Source organism: Onychomys torridus, chromosome 6, assembly GCF_903995425.1.
Source record: "Onychomys torridus chromosome 6, mOncTor1.1, whole genome shotgun sequence".
In the NCBI taxonomy this organism is placed as follows: domain Eukaryota; kingdom Metazoa; phylum Chordata; class Mammalia; order Rodentia; family Cricetidae; genus Onychomys; species Onychomys torridus.
This window is the reverse complement of record NC_050448.1, coordinates 120671174-120690571: the sequence shown is the minus strand read 5'-3', so window position 1 is coordinate 120690571 and position 19398 is coordinate 120671174. Positions and strand designations below refer to the sequence as shown.

The 19398-nt window shown below is 38.7% G+C and overlaps 1 protein-coding gene across 4 annotated transcripts in view; it reads right to left on the bottom strand.

Annotated features, from left to right (window-relative positions):
- Window positions 1–19398, bottom strand: part of Col24a1 (collagen type XXIV alpha 1 chain) — a 259667-nt gene that overhangs the window by 89240 nt on the left and 151029 nt on the right. For 3 of the 4 annotated variants that reach the window (XM_036190194.1, XM_036190196.1, XM_036190195.1), the window contains 5 exons: window positions 18745–18798; window positions 18476–18520; window positions 18310–18354; window positions 13602–13655; window positions 6258–6311 (listed from right to left, as the gene is read on the bottom strand). In XM_036190194.1, coding sequence (XP_036046087.1) covers window positions 6258–6311; window positions 13602–13655; window positions 18310–18354; window positions 18476–18520; window positions 18745–18798 — 252 coding nt within the window. The remainder of the gene's footprint in view (window positions 1–6257; window positions 6312–13601; window positions 13656–18309; window positions 18355–18475; window positions 18521–18744; window positions 18799–19398) is intronic. The other variant, XM_036190198.1, reaches the window with a different exon arrangement.

Here is a 19398-nt window from a genome sequence, read left to right as displayed (position 1 = left end):
CAAAGTAAAATAAAATAAAAAGTATATACTCAACAGAAAAGATGGGCAGACAATGAAAATTCCAGTTCCACTGCTAAGAGAAAATTAGGTTTTTAGGGTTTTTGTTTGTTTGTTTGTTTTTGTTTTTTGTTTTTTATTTTTGTTCCTTGGTGTCTATGCTCATGACCAAGAATGAGGAGGCAGAGTGCCTATGTTTGGGTCTGAGATTGACATTACTCTTTCCTAGTGCTCTTTCATAATTGCAAGCCTTAGTTTCTTCATCTGTAAAATGGGGGGAATAACTGGATCTACCTCATGAAGCTGTGCAAATCTGTGGAAGCTGCAGAGTATGTAAATGCTGTTAGTCACATAAGCATGCTTTAGTGGTCAAGTGTTATCAAAGTCAGGGTCCTTCTTGGTCTGCCTCAGAGTGAGGCACAACTCATCTTTTACTTGCCAGGGGGCACTCTCTCCCACCGCCTCCAACCACTGTTCAAAACCACGGTTTTCCTTAGACCACCAATCACACTTCACATCCTTATTACAACAGAGTCTTATCTACTCTCTGAAACATTCAAGCTGTGAGGTTGAGCACTCTGTGATTTCTTCAGGCTTGGGATGTGGCACAGGACTGGCCATAAGCTTCATCCTTAGGTCAGATCTAAGCCAGCCCTGCTGTTTGAGTGCTTTAGCCTTGGGTGGACAAGCCGATTGTGACCTTTGCTCCCTCACAGCCGTCTTCCTGACTCAGGACAAGGTACTGCCACATCTGTCACATAACCTAGAAATGTCAGAACAATTTCCCTTTCTGCTTTGCTTTTCAAATTCCACATCTGAAGAAGCTGTGGAATTTAGGTGACAAGTGTCTGTATGTACCCATCCATTGCTTCAGTTCACCGGCCTCCTTCGCTCCTTCTACCTTTTCCCCCCTTCCCTCTCTCCCTCTCTCTCTGCCTCCCCCTTTCTCTCTTCCTTGCTTTCTTTTAGAAAGGGTCTCACACCACAGCTCAAGCGTTCCTAGAGCTCACTGGTTCTCAGGCTGCACCACTGTGACATCTTCAACAACCTTTTAATAGTTAGATCTGTCCTTACTTATATTTGCTGAAAAACACTTCTCATTCAGCTGCTAGGATTATTTTTCCAAAATATGGTTCTGATTTCACCTCTGTCTTGTTTACATAATGACTTATAATAGCCCAAGATAAAATGTTCAAGCTCTTTAATGGAGTCAGGAGACTTTTCATGGTTTTCCTCTAATCAGTCACTATTCCCCTTTGACAGTAAGCATCATATATTCCACACAGCTCCATAGTCTAAGGTTCTCCCTAGTACCACCCGCCTTCCTGGAATTGTCTCATCTGCACTGCCCTTTCTCTTATCACTAAAGCTTCTTTCTTATTCTTCCAACCTCTCTTTTTTACTTTAAATGATTTTTAAAATTATTATTATTATTTGTTTGCACCCCGACTGCAGTTTCCTCTCCCCTCTCTCCTCCCATCCACTCCTCCTTTGTTTCTATTCAGAAAAGGACAGGCCTCCCATGGATATCAACCAAACATGTAATATCAAGTTGCAGTAAGGCTGGGCACCTCCCTTTGTATTAAGGCTGGAAAGGCAACCCAGTATAAGGAGTAGGGTCCTAGAGGCCAGCAAAAGAGTCAGAGACAGCCCATGCTCCCACTGTTAGGAGTCCCACAAGAACACCAAACTATATGACTGTAACGTATATGCAGAGTGCCTAGGTCAGTGTCATGTAGACTCCCTGGTTCAGCCTCTGTGAGCCCCTGTGAGCCCAGGTTAGCTGATTCTGTGAGTTTTCTTGTGCTGTCCTTAACACCTCTGGGTCCTATAATCCTTCCTCCCCCTCTTCCAAAAGACTCCCTGAGTTCTGCCTAGTGTTTGGTTGTAGATTTCTACATCTATTTTCTTCAGTTACTGGATGAAGCCTCTGTGATGACAATTGGGTTAGACACCATTCTATGAGTATAGCAGAATATCATTAGGAATCATTTCATTGACTTTTTTTTGTCAGTTGTGTTTGGTTCTATTCTAGGTCTCTGGGCTATCCATCTTCTGGGTCCTGGTGCTCCAGGCAGTGTCAGGGGTAGATTCACTCTCGTGGCATGGGTCTTAGGCTGGACCAGTCATCGGTTGTTGGCCACTCCCACAATTTCTGCACCACCTTTATCCCAGCACATCTTATAGGCAGGGCAAATTGTAGGTCCAAGGTTATGTGGCTGGGTTGGTGTCCCAATCCCTCCACTGGAAGTCTTGCCTGGTTACAGAAGATGGCCAGTTCAGGCTACATACTCCCTATTGCTAGGTGTCTTAGCTGGGGTCACCTTTGTAGATTCCTGGGAGTTTCTATTGCACTAGGTGTCTACCTCACCCTGAAATGCCCCCTTTTTAGTCATCTCTTCTAGTATTCTCCCCCTTCAATCTCCCAAACCTGATCCCTCCTGTTCCCATCCCCACCCATGCCAAGCCTGCCTTCAAAATCTATTCTATTTCCCCTTCCCAGGGAGATCCAAGGGTCCCTCCTTGAGTCCTCCTTGTTACTTACCTTCTTTGGGTGTGTGGATTATAGCTTGGTTATCCTCTACTTTACAGATAATATCCACTTATAAATGAGTACATATCATGCTTGTCTTTCTGAGTCTGGGTTACCTCACTCAGGATGATTTTTTTCTAGTTCCATTCATTTGCCTGCAAATTTCATGGTGTCATTGTTTCTTAACATTTGAGTAATGCTCCATTGTATTCTTTATTCATTCTTAGGTTGAGGGACATCTAGGTTGTTTCTAGGTTCTGGCTATTTTAAATACAGCTGCTGTGAACATAGGTGAGCAAGTATCCTTGTGTTATGATTGAGCATCCTTTGGGTATATGCCCAAGAGTGATATAGTTGGGTCTTGAGGTAGATCAATTCCCAATTATCTGAGAAATCACCATATTGATTTCCAAAGTGGCTGTAAAAGTCTGCACTCCCACCAGCAATGAAGGAGTGTTCCCCTTGTTCCACATCCTCTCGAGCATGAGCTTTCACCAGTGTTTTTGATTATGGCCATTCTGACAGGTGTAAGGAATCTCGCAGTCATTTTGACTTGCATTCACTGAGGATGTTGAACATTTCTTTAAATGTTTCTCTGACATCTGAGATTCTTCTCTTAAGAATTCTCTGTTTAGATCTGTACCTAATTTTTAAAATTGGATTATTTAGTTTTTTGGTGTCTAGTTTCCTGAGTTCTTTATATATTTTTGAAATTAGCCCTCTTTCAGATGTAGGGTTGATGAAGATCTTTTTCCATTCCATAGGCTGCCATTCTGTCCTATTGACAGTGTCCTTTGCCTTACAGAAGCTTTTCAGTTTCATGAGGTCCCATTTTTTTGTCAGTCTTAGTGCCTGTGCTATTGGTGTTCTGTTCAGGAAGTTGTCTCCTGTGTTAATGTGTTCAAGATTATTCCCCACTTTCTCTTCTATCAAGTTCAGTGTCTGGTTTTATGTTGAGGTATTTGATCCATTTGAACTTGAGTTTTGGCCAAGGTGATAGATATGGATGGATTTATTTGCATTCTTCTATATGCCAACATCCAGTTAGACCAGCACCATTTGCTGAAGATGCTTTCTTTTTTTACATTGTATAATTTTGGTTTCTTTGTTAAAAATCAGACATCCATAGGTGTGTGGATTTGTAATTCTATTGACAAATCTGTCTGTTTTATGCCAATACCATGAAGTTTTTATTACTATAGCTCTGTAGTACAGCTTGAAATCAGGAAAAATGATGGCTCCAGAAGTTCTTTTATTATACAGGATTGTTTCAGCTATCCTGGTTGTTTTGTTTTCTTCATATGAAGTTGAGTATTGTTCTTTCTAGGTCTGTAAAGAATTGTGTTGGGATTTTGATAGGGATTGAATCTGTAGGTTGCTTTTGGTAAGATGGTAGTTAATCCTACCAATCCATGTGAATGGGAGATCTTTTTATTTTCTGCTGTCTTGTCCAATTTCTTACTTCAAAGACTTGAAGTTCTTTTTTTTTAAATTTTTTATTTATTTATTTATTTATTTATTTATTTATTTATTTATTTATTTATTTATTTATTGGTTTTTCGAGACAGGGTTTCTCTGTGTAGCTTTGCAACTTTTTCCTGGAACTCACTTGGTAGACCAGGCTGGCCTCAAACTCACAGAGATCTGCCTGGCTCTGCCTCCAGAGTGCTAGGATTAAAAGCACGTGCCACCACTGCCTGGCATAAGGAGAATTTTTTTTTTTTTTTGTGGAGCTGAGGATCGAACCCAGGGCCTTGCGCTTGCTAGGCAAGTGCTCTACCACTAAGCTAAATCCCCAACCCCTGAAGTTCTTGTCATAAAGATCTTTCACTTGTTTGGTTAGAGTTACACCAAGATATTTTACATTATTTGAGGCTGTTGTGAAGGACTTTGTTTTCCTGATTTCTTTCTCCACCAGTTCATCATTTGCATATATGAGAGCTACTGACTTTTCTGAGTTAATCTTGTATTCAGCCACTTTGCTGAAGGTGTTTATCAGCTGTGGGAGTTCCCTGGTAGAATTTTCTGGGTCACTTATGTATACTATTGAATAATCTGCAAATAATGATATTTTGACTTCTTCCTTTCCATTTTGTATCCACTTGATCTCCTTTAGTTGTCCTATTGCTCTAGCTAGAACTTCAAATACTATATTGACTACATATGGAATGAGTGGACAGCTTTGTTTTGTTCCTGACTTTAGTGGAGTTGCTTTGAGTTTCTCTTCATTTAATTTGATGTTGGCTCTTGAATTGCTGTATATTGCCTTTATTATGTTTAGGTTATGTCCCTTCTATCCTTATCTCTCCAAGTCAATCTCACTTTTTTATGTTCCCATATTCATGTCTTGTTTTTCTCCTCCCCCAGGTAGGATTAAAGCAGCAATTCCTTTGCTCCCTTATTTCCCTGCCAATATCTGCATTACTGACCCTAACCCATTGCAATATAATGATTGTTGATGTTGTCTATACTCTGAATAGATTATTAGCTTGTAAAGGAATCAGTGACTTTAAAAGCATTTTTACATCTCCAGATAAGTGTACAGTAAGAGGCATGGCATAATCAAGGAAGGGGAACTAGGTTTCCAAACCTAGGAGCAGAATGAAATTTTATAAAGAGTAATTAATAAAGAACAGGTCTTCAGAGGTAGACAGACCATATAGAACATTATTGTGTTAAAAATTGGTTAATTTTGGTGTGTGATTTTTTTAATTTGCAAGTTTTTTATAATAAAACGTATAGAAAAATTATTAAAAAAGAAATGGATGTTTATTGTAAAGGTTATTTAACTCTTAAAGAATCTCAAGAATGATGTAATAAAGACAAACTGGAGAGGAGTATCTGAGGGTCTGGGGGGAGTTGGAGGCGATACAGCATAAAGGTGGCAGAACTGCTTTTGCAGTAGACCTGAAGAGGGAAGGTTAGCTATAAGGCAGCAAGGGCTTAATCAAAGAGAGAAGATGAGGAGAGGGTGAAGTAGGGGCAGCATAGGGTGACTATGGGATCTTTCAGTGAGACGCTCATGAAACAGAAGATTAGGAAAGCGATGGGCTTCATGCATAGAAAAGAAGAATGACCGTACACAGATTTTGCATCTGAGATGTTAGTGGGCTACCTAGGGGAATACATAAAATGCCATTAGGACATCAATAAGTGGTGTCAGAGAAGAGGCATGACTTACAGCTTTCATGGTGACATTGGTACTCAGTTGGCAAAACCAAGGAAATGGAAGGGCAGTTTCATATGAGTCTGAGAAAGGCTAAAGAGAAGATCAAGCAAGGAAGAGAGCAAGAGTACTTTCCCAGATGCCAGGGAAGTGGGGTAATCTATAGCTTTACTACCAGAGTAAGAAACAAAAATAAAATGATTGGATTTCATAATTATAACAAATACAGTTTATTATTTCAAATGATATAGTAAGTAGGGTGACTTCCAAACTCCCCATTCTCTAAAGGATGTTGCCTCTTAAAATGATGAGCTATCAAGTCAGTTCTCATCAGTGAAGGGAAATCCTCATTCACTTTTGTTCTTAGAGGAGAACTTTGTATGTCTGAAATTGTCTCTGCACATTGTTTATTTCTGCCATTTATAGTTTTATATTTTATTTTCTATATATAAAAGAAAATGCCATAAAATTATTCTTCATGACATATACTTAATACATTTAATTCACTTTATTTTGTAAAACATGTTGAACCAAAGATTAGAATGAATCACAAAATGTTACCTCCACACCCATCTCTCCAGGAAGTCCAGCATTACCAGGTGGTCCTCGTGGTCCCTATATTCAAATAAATTAAAGATATGAGAATCAAAGCTTACTTTTTAAATAAACAATGCATCTCAGTTTCATTTTAATGAATAGTATCTGACTTGACATATTACTTTATATAAATAAAATTATAACTTTAGTTGATTCATCTGTATTGTTTTTTGAATGATGGTAAACTAAGCTTGTACTCAAAATAAAAACAGAGTAAGTGGTACTATTACATTTTACTCCCTAATTCACTCATTCATTCAACAAACATTATCAAATACCCAATAATTATTGAATATTGTGCTCCCATAGTTATCTTTAACTGCGAGCATGTCTACAGGAGGTTGTCTTGATTTTTAATTGATATGGGTAGCTCAGTCTATTGTGGGCAGCACTATTCCCTAGGCAGGTAGTCCAAAGCTGTACAAGAATGCGAGCTGAGCATAAACCTGTAATGGAGCCAGCAAACAGCATTTCTCCATGGTTTCTGCTTCCAGGTCCTGCCCTGACTTCCCTCAATGATAGACTGCATCCTATAAGACTGCACATTTCTTCCTCTAAGATGCTTTTGGCTAGAATTTTCTATCGTAGCAACAGAATGAAACTAGAACATGTGCCAAGGGCTTTCACAATGTACCTTATTTATATGCATGACAGTCACATATCTACTTAATAACCCTGGGAAGTATATGACAAATAAAAATATTTTAAATGAAAAAGTATGTGATCCTCCCCCTCACCCCCATCTCTACAGTCTTGCCTTTTTCAGAATGCTATAGCATATAGCTTTGCAGTTGGTTTCTTTCATTCAGCAGCATGCACTGTGGTTTGCCTAGGAATATTTTAACTTGCTGGTTCATTTCCTCTTCTCCTCCCCCTCCTCCTTCCTCTCCTTTTCCACTTCCTCCTCCTCCATTGCCAAATAAATGACTATAAGGAAATATATCCATTTCTCTGATTTTAAGGTTTTCCTCCAATACATATCCTTCACAAAGCTTAGGTATTTTCCCTCTAATCCAAGTTTTCTGAGAGTCTGTATTTTATTTTCTATCATGAGTGGGAATGAGATTTTGTCAAATAATTTTCCTGGATGTATTTATAACACTATTTTCTTCTTCAGACTATTAAGGTGATGGATTACATAGGTTTTTTTTTTTTTTTTTTTTTTTTTGAATGTTAAACTTCCCTTGTATACCTGGAATGAATCCTCTCTTGGTCTTGATGTATATATACTACTACATGGTGTTAGATTTGGTCTAACTTTGTGCTGAGGACTCTATACTTAATGTTCCTGAGTGGCACTGGTCTGTTCTTTTCTTTTCCTGTAACACGTATGTCTGTTGGTCCTGGGATAATTCTGGCCTCTTGAAAGGACTCAAGAAGAAGCCATTGTTGCTTCCCGCTCCTGACTCAGGCTATAGAGAATTCCCATAATTTGTATGCTAAATGATTATTAGACGTTATCAAGATTACCCAGGGCTAGTGCTGTTTGGGAAAGTTATTGGTTATTTATTTAAGTGGTTAACCAACATAGACTTATTCAAATGGTCAATTTTTAAGTGAGTTTTGTTAAAATAGTCTTTTGAGTAGCTGTTTAATTATATCTAAGTTACACAGTTTGTGGACATATGAGCTGTTCTTCCCTTTAAATCAGTAGTGATGGCCTCTCTCTTGTATCTGACATCAGTGATTTGTGTTTTCTTATTTTTCTCTTCATTATTCTGCCAATGGATTGAGGAATTCTTTTTCCTCTTTTTTCATCAGAACAAGTTGTTTGGGTTAATTGATTTTTAAATTAGTTTTTGGCTTTTATTTTTATTATTTACTTTATTATGCTTTCTCTATATTCAATTTTCTTATTTCTAATTGGAAGCTTAGACTATTTATTTGGAATTCTTTGTCTTTCTAATATTTCTTTATAATTTAAAAAAATGATTCATTTATTTTTTATGTGCACTGGTACTTTGCATGCACGTGTACATATGCTTGAGGTTGTCAGATCCCCTGGAACAGGGGATACAGACAGTTATAAGCTGCCATGTGGGCGATGGCAATTTAACTCGGGTCCTCTGGAAGAACAGCCAGTGTTCTTAACTGCTGAGCCATCTCTCCAGTCCCTCTAGTATTTCTTTTAAAATGTATGTTACAAATTTCCTTCTAATCCACAAATTTTTAGGCTGTATTTTCACTTTAAGTTATCTAAGATACTTGAAAGTTTTTCTTCTGAGTCTTATTTTATCAGTATTGTTGCATGTGTGTGTGTGTGTGCGTGTGTGTGTGTGTGTGTGTGTGTGTGTATGTGTGTGTGTGTCTGTGTATTTATGAAGATGTGTGCACCACAGTGAGCTTGTAGAGGCTAGAGAACGATTAGAAGGAGTTGGTTCTCCCCTTGCATGGTGGGTTCCAGAGACTGAACTAAGGACATCAGGTTTGCCCCATTTTACCTGCTGAGCCATGTTGCTGCCATGGATTTCATTTTTCAACACTGTATTATTTAGAAGTATGTTTTAAAATATCTAGAAATTTTGAGATTTTTCAGCATGTTTCTATTTTTAATTTTTTAACTTAATTCTGCTATGGTCTGTGAGCAGATATCATACTATGTTTATTCTTTGAAATTTGTTAAGATGTATATTTTAGACCACAATTTGATCTATATTGCAGAATGTTTTATATGAGCTTCCAAAGAATGTGTGTTATGTTGTTGAATGCAGGTTTGGTTTTTCTCTTGGTATCTGTAGAAATTTACTTTATTTATACAAAATGTTCCAATTCTTGGATGTTTGCATTAAATTTACAATAGGCCTTGTCCCTGCACTCAACTTGCCACCACAGAATTAAGCATTGGCTAAAGAGAACAACGGAGGCCCTAAACGACCAAACGAAATCAAAGGTGGATGGGCATGAAACTCTTCTGAAGGGCTTTGGGTTTGTGGGTCATGTGGTTTTTGTCTCAACTCTTGGACATTTCTGTCCCAGCATGGAAGCAGTGACACACAGTGTGGCTGTTTTAGAAGCACCTAAGGTATAAACAGTGACTGGACTGACAGCTTCACCTCTCTTGCCCCTCCCCCACCTTTTCTGCATTCTTATTCTTTTCTGCCAACATTTGAAATTTTTAATGTTTACCTTCAGCCTTACATCCACTACACAAACAGTCCGAGGAGGACATTGTTTGGAGGCACCAAGACTTCTCATTCAGCCCCAACAGAACAGAATGCAAACCTAGAGAGCGGCAGTACTGAAGAGCCACAGGGAGTGCAGTCTGGCCTTCGGGAACTCAGGGAGGAGTGCAGATTTCCAGATCGGCCCGTTTCAGTGAGCACAACATCAATGCCCCTCCAGCTGCAGTCCCTACCAAAGGTCACTTGGCAATGACAGGGTGTCATATCTTTCCTGAGACTGTCTGCCTCACCTTACTTTACGATGACAGTGACTTGGAAGCTCTCAGGCCTCTGGTTTCTTCAGCCCATTCTGTCTATAAAATCCACCTTTTGTGGTCAGTTCTTGGAACAGTTTCTATTCCATAGAATAAAATGTTCCCCTCTGTAGAATAAGGAACACCAACTGAGACTAAGCTCAATTCTCATTACACGTTTTTATTTATTTTTATTTACAGGACTAATTTCTTTCTCTTTCCTTCCACCACATGTGTCCCAGGGATCAGATTCAGGTGACCAGGCTAGGTAGCAAGCACCTTAGCCACTGAGTCATCTTGCTGGTCCCACTATGTCCTTTGGAAGGCATTTTCTTTTCTCTCTTCTCTACTTTCTTCATGCAATGGTACTTATATCTCCAAACAATGGTGTCTTTGTGTGAGTGCATGCCTGCATGTATGTATGTGAACCACATGCATGTATGTATGTGCCTTTGGAGGCTGGAAGAGGCCGTAGGATCCCCTGGAGTTGGAGTTACAGGTGGTTGTGGGCCACCACATGGTTTCTGGAAACAAACTTGGGTCCTCTTCAAAAGCAGTAAGTGCTCTTAACTTCTGAGCCATCTTTTCAGCCCCAACTCTCATATTTATAACTTCAGTGCATTCCTCTGATCTGAATCCAACAGCCAACGTATCATTTCTCAAAGGCCTCTCAGATTCATCACTCAATTTGTGATCTTCAGTTCTCCAGCCCAATGTTTCACTATTTTCTTGCTTCAACAAATGATATTTAATACAAGGAGCCAGACACTCCAGAATAATACTTCAAAACAGGCTCTGTATCTCCTACTGCTTTTCGCATCTTTGGAATCCTTCCCCTCTCTCTACCTCTTTCTTGCCTGCTTATCATAGACTTTTGGCTGCATCTTATCTGGATCTTGGCTCTTGACTTCTTCTACTATGTGGTTTGATAGTATTTGTAAGACAATAATCTGATCATTGTTCCTTGCTCCTGGTGCCATCCATTTATCCTTATAATAACTACAAATCCCTTGGAATGGGGCCTGTCAAGCTGTGTGTGGTCAGCATGTCCCTTTCTGTTCTTGTGTTGACCTGCTTTCTGTCCGACTGTCACAGCCATGTTGTCTGTCCTCTCGTTCTGGAACAAAATTTCCTCATCTTGGCTCAAATAAGTATTTCTCTTCTCTCATATCACATGGCTCTCCTCAAGGAAGCTTTCTTGGGCCTCTATATTATGACAGCTTATCTATCATAGATCCTCTAGATCTGAACTCCTCCATAGTTAGTCTTCTTTATCCACTCTGCCCCATGGACTCAATGAAGTACCAAAAGAAGGCAATCTTTACAAATGTCTACAGTGTACCTGTACAGAGTTTCTTCATGATGCTCCTTAAACAATATTATGTAGCAGTTGTTTACATAGATTTGTATATTATTAGGTATTACAGATAGCCCAGAGATGATGTAAAGTACACATGAGGAAATGGACAGATGACAAAAAGACATGACTCCACTTTGTATGAGGCTCTTGAGCATTCACAGACTGTCTCTGAGCTGGGGACTGAACTGCTTCCCCAGGGATACTGAGTTCTGACTGTACTTTCAGGTATTTATCTCAGTTTATAATTGTCTATTTATATATGTAATCATTTAATCAATACTTTCTTCTATCACTGGACTGGAAACTTCATGCTCACTGTTAAACACCAAGAGCAGATTCTTAATAACTGTTGACTGACTCAAAGAATGGTGACCTATTTAATAGAAATACCTGCCTTACAATGAAGAAAAAGTTTTTAAAAGGTTCTTATTATATTATTGTCAAAATATAAAATACATTTAACTTTTTGCCATCCTCATTTTACCAATTTCATTCATTTCTATGATCGAACTAGTAGTTCAAATATATAACACCAAATCTATTACATCTATCATAAATTAGTTTATATTTTAATTGCCAGTACTGTGACATTGTGACCTTCACATTGACATTTTAAGCACTATGAAGTAATTTTGTTAACAAGTGTTTTCTTGTATAAATTTTAAATCACAAGCCCTTCCTTCCTCAAATCCTAAGATTTTGTCTCCATTGTGACCATGGCTCGATGACACACTTATCTAATCAAATCTGTGAGTCTTCCTCTGTTTCCTCAGTGTGATGCTGCTGACTGTCAGTGATGCCTCAGGCACGGCCTTTTGTGTATTCAGTTTAACAAACACACATTGGGAAAATGGACTATGCTGGACATCATGCAGGAAAGGCAGTAAGAAAGTAAAAGACATAGTCCCTGCTTCAAGGAGCTTATGGAGTGATCAGATAGTTAAGGAGGCTGTGTGCAGGAGGACTGTACTGGAGGAGGCTGTGTGCAGGAGGACTGTACTGGAGGAGGCTGTGTGCAGGAGGACTGTACTGGAGGAGGCTGTGTGCAGGAGGACTGTACTGGAGGAGGCTGTGTGCAGGAGGACTGTACTGGAGGAGGCTGTGTGCAGGAGGACTGTACTGGAGGAGGCTGTGTGCAGGAGGACTGTACTGGAGGAGGCTGTGTGCAGGAGGACTGTACTGGAGGAGGCTGTGTGCAGGAGGACTGTACTGGAGGAGGCTGTGTGCAGGAGGACTGTACTGGAGGAGGCTGTGTGCAGGAGGACTGTACTGGAGGAGGCTGTGTGGAGGAGGACTGTACTGGAGGAGGCTGTGTGCAGGAGGACTGTACTGGAGGAGGCTGTGTGGAGGAGGACTGTACTGGAGGAGGCTGTGTGCAGGAGGACTGTACTGGAGGAGGCTGTGTGGAGGAGGACTGTACTGGAGGAGGCTGTGTGGAAGAGGACTGTACTGGAGGAGGCTGTGTGCAGGAGGACTGTACTGGAGGAGGCTGTGTGCAGGAGGACTGTACTGGAGGAGGCTGTGTGCAGGAGGACTGTACTGGAGGAGGCTGTGTGCAGGAGGACTGTACTGGAGGAAGCTGGGAAAGGAGGATTGTGCTATTTCAGGTCAAATAAACCCTAGTGATGGGATAGCAGATTGAGGCACAGAGAGCGAACCAAAGACTCAGTTATGCAAAATCAATGCCACATCTTAGATATTTATCAGGCAAGAATTACACATATTGTGAACCCTTATTGTTCAGTGAGCTTATGTTATAGGTTAAGTGTGAACATTTTATTCTTTGGTAACTTTTTCCACTTGTTACTATCTAAATTAATTACATAAAGGCCACCTGCAAACCTTTGTGTCAACTCAGTGCTTCAAAAGACTATATTGTATTATGAATCCCAGAAACACATTACAGCATCTTACATGTGACTTCATTGGTAATAAAGATGAAGCTGTGTGAAAGGAGTATCTCTAAGTCCTTCCTTTGTACACTGCACTTTCCATGGAAACTCTGGAACCGCAGCATAGCTAAAGAATTGTGGCATATGTTCTTGCATTGTTGACGTAACAGCATTTCTGTTAAATTTGCACATTTGCGCCAATCAGATACAGAGACTGGCTTCTCTGTGGCCTTCATTATGGAGCTGGTGATTGTGTGTGTGGCAATATAACAATTATAAGAACAGCAGGTCATCTAGAAAGAGCGTTCCTGAGAGTCACCAAAACAAAACATTTTCTTTTTTCAAAAGCAGAAATATGGCCCTTTTATCAGTCACCGAGAAAAACACCAAATTTGACTACATGAAGCCATAAAGGCAGTAAAAACTATAACTCACATATGCATATAATATAGACATATATATGCTCGTATGGATCCTGCAGCATTGATACAGTAGAACATCTATTCTGTAGAGTCTGTCTTTGCTGTTTGGTTGATTCTGTTTCTACAGCAGGCCACTCACAGACTGCAGACTAACGATCATGAAGGTAGTAAGTGTACCTTACAGGAAAGCCACAATTAGAAGAGCAGAAAGAAACTTACTGGTTCTCCAGCAGGCCCCCTGTCTCCTGGGCTGCCAGGGAGTCCTTGTAAACCCTGGACAAATAAAAGAGAAATTTGTAGAAGAGGTGGTATCTGAAAATGTTTTAGCTGGTTTACACACCTTGCCTTTGCTTGTGGGTTCTTTTCTCTATATTCTTTATTTTTTTTTCTTTTTTTTTGTCATAAAATACATGTGATTTACCATAACCACAACCAAGAATATAATTCTTTAGCATTAAGTAGATCCACAATGTGTATCAACCATCCCCACCATCCATCTTCAGAACCTTTCATCTTCCCAGTTAAAGAAGCCTGCTAATCATTCATTTATTGCTATTGCCACTTTCCCCATTCCCTGTAACTACTTCTGTTTGTATGAATTTGACAGTCCAGGTAATTATTGAGACCATATGATACCTGTTCTTTTGTGTCTGGTTTATTTACTGGGTAGAATGTCTTCAGGGTTCTTCCTTGCAGCATGGGTCAAAACATCCCTTTGGATGTACAAATCATGTTTTGTTTATTCATCCATCAGGGAACACGAAGATTTGCCCAGATTTTGGCTATTTTGCACATGCTACTGTGAAATGGGCATGCAGTATCTGAGCCCTGGCTTTCCATTACTTTGGGCAAATACTAGAGGTGGAACTGATGGGCTGTATTTTAGTTCTACATAAGAACTACAAGAGAAAACATAACACACTTTTTTCTTTAATTTTAAAGTTGTATTTATTTATTTATTGTGGCTAATGCTCTATTTCAGCTGTGAAAATCATATGCTATTCATTTGCTTTAGGCTCCTAAATTAATAGACAGGATCAATACAAAGATTTTGCTCTGCCTGCTCTGCTAACTGAAGTGTGTGATGAAATCTCAGTCCTTTAAATGTTGCCCACTCAGTTTGCTCTGTAAAGCATGTTTGGACACAGAACCAACTTAGTATTTCCATTAATGTGGATTCTGCACCAAGGTTGATTCACAAAACAAGAATACAATTTCCATGTTCTCAGTTTTTAATTGAGGATTAAGAGGAAAGGCACAAATTGGCTTAAAATAAAAATTCTGATTAAGGCTTTTCAGATGTTGTTAATGATATATGATTTGCAGCAGAACTCACTACTCCATGACTCAGCAATCATGGGAACAAATGAGCATGGGAATAACAAAGACTTGTACTAATTATTGTAATAATCATCACAATTCTTATAATCATGAAAGATTTGTTTTTTAAAATGTGTTATTATTATTATTATTATTATTATTATTATTATTATTATTTGTGTGTGTGTGTGTGTGTGTGTGTGTGTGTGTGTGTGTGTGTGTGTATGTATGTAATATGATGTGCAGGTGCCTGTGGAGACCAGTAGAGGGCATTGGATCCCCAGGAACTGAAATTACAGGAGGCTGTCAGCCACCCCATGTGGATGCTGGTAATCAAACTCAGATCCTCTGGAAGAGCAAGAATTGCTCACAATCCCTGACCCATTTTTTAGTTCCTCATACCCAGATATTCACTTTTAAATGTGGATAAACTGAGGCTCAAAAAGGTTGGTTGATTAATTTATATAAAGTTAAATCAGGCACTAAGTGGCAGAACCAGTATTTGACCAACAACATATCTAACTTAATACAAGGTATGTATCTTTACCCATTCCATAAGGAGATATTGGCAGAGACACATGAGGATTTTTCCCTGAAGGCATCCTCTCTCCCAGTGGCCTTTTTATGGTGATGAATTAAGTCTAAAATTTTATATCCATTGAAAGTTGCCTTAAAGATTAATAGTGAAATAAAAATATTTTACAAATCAAAACTAGAATAATTCACCCTTAGCAGACTTTCCTAAAAGAAACTTAAAAGATATTTCCTAGGCTCCAGGAAATGGCAGCACTTAGACATTCAAACCTTCAGGAAGGAAGGACGGTCACTAGAAATGGCAAATGAAAAGATGGGTAGCAAGCCCATTCCCTCACACCAGGCTCTAAAGTGTACCACTAATTTATATCAAAGCAAATGAAATGTATTAATGTTCAGATACAAGCTTTGTTTACAATGAGGGATTCATAATCATACACATGGATATAATACATAAAATAACCACAGTATAAAGACAATGTGCTAATAAATTGTCCTATATGACTGTAAGATTTTACACATGTATTCTATAACATAGATGCTTCCTCCCTGATATTTTATGGGAAAAGTTTGCTGATCTTGGCCTAGAATAACTACCTAAATTAACAATGAATAAAAATTAAAAGTCAATAGGCAAATTAAGATATAATTTTCAAGACAGAAGACATTGAACAAAACAAAGAAAAAGCATAAAATAGATGTAAGTCTAGCCATAGTAATTAGACTAAGCAGAAATGGACCAAATATTATCATTGAAAGGCAGAGATGATCAGAATAAAAAGCATGATCCAAATAGAATAGTCCACATTAAATATCAAGATGCAGGTGGGTTAAAAGAAAATTAGTGAGAAGAACACATCAGATAAACTGCAAGCCTCTGAAGGCCAGTGGGACTGATCCTCACATCAAAGGAAGCCATTTCCAAAAGAGTATTACAGAAAAAGATAATCAAAATTGAACAAAATTAGAATTTAAAACTACATGAAGGAAAATCAGAAAGAAACAAAGGGAAATTTCAGAGACACACAAGATCAGAGAGATTTTTACACACCTATCTTAAGGATTGATAGGGTGCCTTCATTAAAAATCCAGTAATGTATGAAATGTTGTAAATTTTATGATTTAGATAGTCAGAAAACAGCCACCCAGGCTCCAGGACCCCACAGAGCCTGGTTTCTGATTTTGACTTTTGGGACAGATCTACAGGTGGATGGGAAGAGTGTTGGTCCACAGACAAATACACCCTTCCCAGTTTTCAGGATTATTAGGGTACTATACTGTTGAGTTCACTTAGTATTTGTTTTTACCATTCTGACACTTTGAGTTCTCGGGAGTGGTGGTGGATCAGTGACAAAGCATGTACCTAGACCCTGGATCAATCTCTACCAAGAAGAAGGGAAAGGAGGAGGAGGGAGAGGGAGGAAGAGGAGTAAGGGCTGGGGGATTTAGAGGATTCTTTTACAGATTTTATTAGTCTCTTCATTTCATGGGTAAGAAAATAAGCTCTAGACAGCCAACCTATTAAACCTATTGTGCTGTTATTTTAAGAGCATGCAAGAAAAGTTGTCTGACCTTTAATATCATTGTGTTATGGAGTACAGACTATTTTGACAGTATCTAAAGAGTAGAGACTATAAGATTCCTCTGAAAGATAATGGAAATCTTTGGGGCTTATTTAGCTTTTCCAGTGAAATGTTCCCTACTTTCCTAAAGCTCCACTTCAGCTAAAGAGGAGTCAAGTAGGCAAAGAAGTTCATAAACCTCAACAGATATTATAAACTCATTATTTTCTGTCCAAACTGTTAAGGTGGCAATACACATCCAACAGTCCATGGGACTTGTGTGCTGTAAGACAGTTGCAAAATGATCCTAGTACCATTTACAGGATTAAGAAAATATCCCATTTGTCTAAACTGGAAATGAAGATAAAATCCTAAGGAAGGTCAACAATATACAGGATGAGTAATTCTATTTCTGTGAGCCTCACTTTTTTTAAATGATAGGAATGGGCTTGAGCTCAGCATTACCTGCAATATTGCAAAGTAGTCCAAATCTACAGAAGCATCCTCATCACTGACGCGATAATAAACCCCCACACAATGAACATGAAGCTACAGGGGTGTTCTTTAGGAATTCATTCAGTTAATGGCACAAGGCCGAACACAGCTCTTTTTCAGGACAGTCATTTATTTTCTCTCTTTTAAATCTCTGGTGTTTTAGATTTGACCATTGTCAAATACATTGCTATTAGGAAACACAACAGGCAGGGGGCAGCAGATCTCAAATCGGAACAAGCAAAGGTTGTCCTCTGCAACAACCACCACCCGAAACAAGGATGGCCTGGCCTTTTTTTGACTCCTCAGCTACAATCCACTTGAATTATCAAATTATTTAAATTTAAACCATAATATATGTTTGTATAACAAATCAAAGTGTCATTAACATTATGATTCATAATGAAAGCAATTCAAATACTTATACATGTAAGCTGTGTGCTAATTTATGTAATTATTATATGTGTACCTGTTTGTATATGCATTTTTGATATTTCTCTCCTCCTTCACAATGACAATTACAGAAATGATTGATTCTCAGGGGTAAGGTGATAGAAAGCAGGGAAATATCCAAGATTATATTATATTATACTCCTACAGCATTATAATAAGAAAGCAAGATGTGTGTGGCTCTGTACTCCAAAAGACAAAACAGCACTCAAGGTAAGAATGAAGCTGGGTGAGCGGTCCTAGAAGCTTCTGGTATTCTCTTTATTACATCCTGGTGCATTTTTTTTTTTTCAAGACAGGGTTTCTCTGTGTAGCTTTGCACCTTTCCTGGAACTCACTTTAGAGAACAGGCTGGCCTCGAACTCACAGAGATCCACCTGCCTCTGCCTCCCAAGTGCTGGGATTAAAGGCATGTGCCACCACCGGCTGGCAGCAGTTATGTATCTTAGCATTTCATTTTCATAGGGGTTTTAGAGAAAAACTAATCATGATGAGAATGAAGTAAACATGACAATTATCACATTGGCTCAATTATTAATAACAATAACACATCAAAGACAAAAACTTACTGGTTTTCCTTGAACTCCCCTTTCCCCTGGGCTTCCAGTCTTACCCTACACATGGGGGAAAAATGCTTAGGTCATATAGCTCTTTGTCAAAATACTGTAATGAAGAAAGCAAAATGCAGAGAGATAGAAAATGTTCATACTGAAGGGGACATGGTTTATTACTTACAGTAAGACCATGAAGCCCTCTTTTTCCTTGATTTCCCTTTTCACCCTAACAAAATATCAATATCAGATGGATTGGTCAGAATTTGAGTCATATTTTTACATGGTACCACCCAGAAATAAAGGCATCAAGTGTGTAGCTCAATATTAAAATACATGACTGGTGTTCAGTGAAAATTATGCATTAGAAGGAAATACACCATTATTTAGATATACAGGGCATAATGGTTCTGCAAAATTTAACTGCACATGAAATGGAGAAACAGCAAGTACCTTGGCACCGTGTCCACCTTGATCCCCTGAGAGGCCATCTGGTCCTCTGGGTCCCTACAGGTAGAAGAAAATAACTCATTATTAATTTGAAATGTTCCCTTTAAAATAATAATCAATTCCATGTTTTAAAGATGTTATGCCACATAGTAACTTAGATGAGTACAAAAATATCTACAAGAGTTGCTGGGGTGTCTATAACCCCAGGTGATTTTTGCTCATTTTTTTTTTTTTTATTACTCGGTAGTTTTCTGGGATTTATTCTTAAATGACTATAAGTAAACTTATAAGTGGCTGTTTTTTTTTTGTTTGTTTGTTTTTTGTCTAAACAGTCTTCTTAAGTTCCATTATTTTAGAATTGCCATTCTTTCTTGCCATTTTTAGAAAGTGAATGTTCAGGACAATGTGCTTGCTATTGCCTACTGGACAGCAGTTACTAGAAGGCGGCAGGGGCATAGAATAGGCACAGAAAGGCCGTTTAAGGGCAAATCTTTTCAATGTTTACTCAATAATTAGCTGTAGAGAAGAGCCAGTTGCTCTCATACACTGATAAGTCTCACTTTCTGAAGCATAACCATCTCGAAGGGCTTTGTAAGGGACTCGATTCTATATCCTCTACATGAGTACCTACTGTAGAGAAGAGAGAGCTGTGTGGAC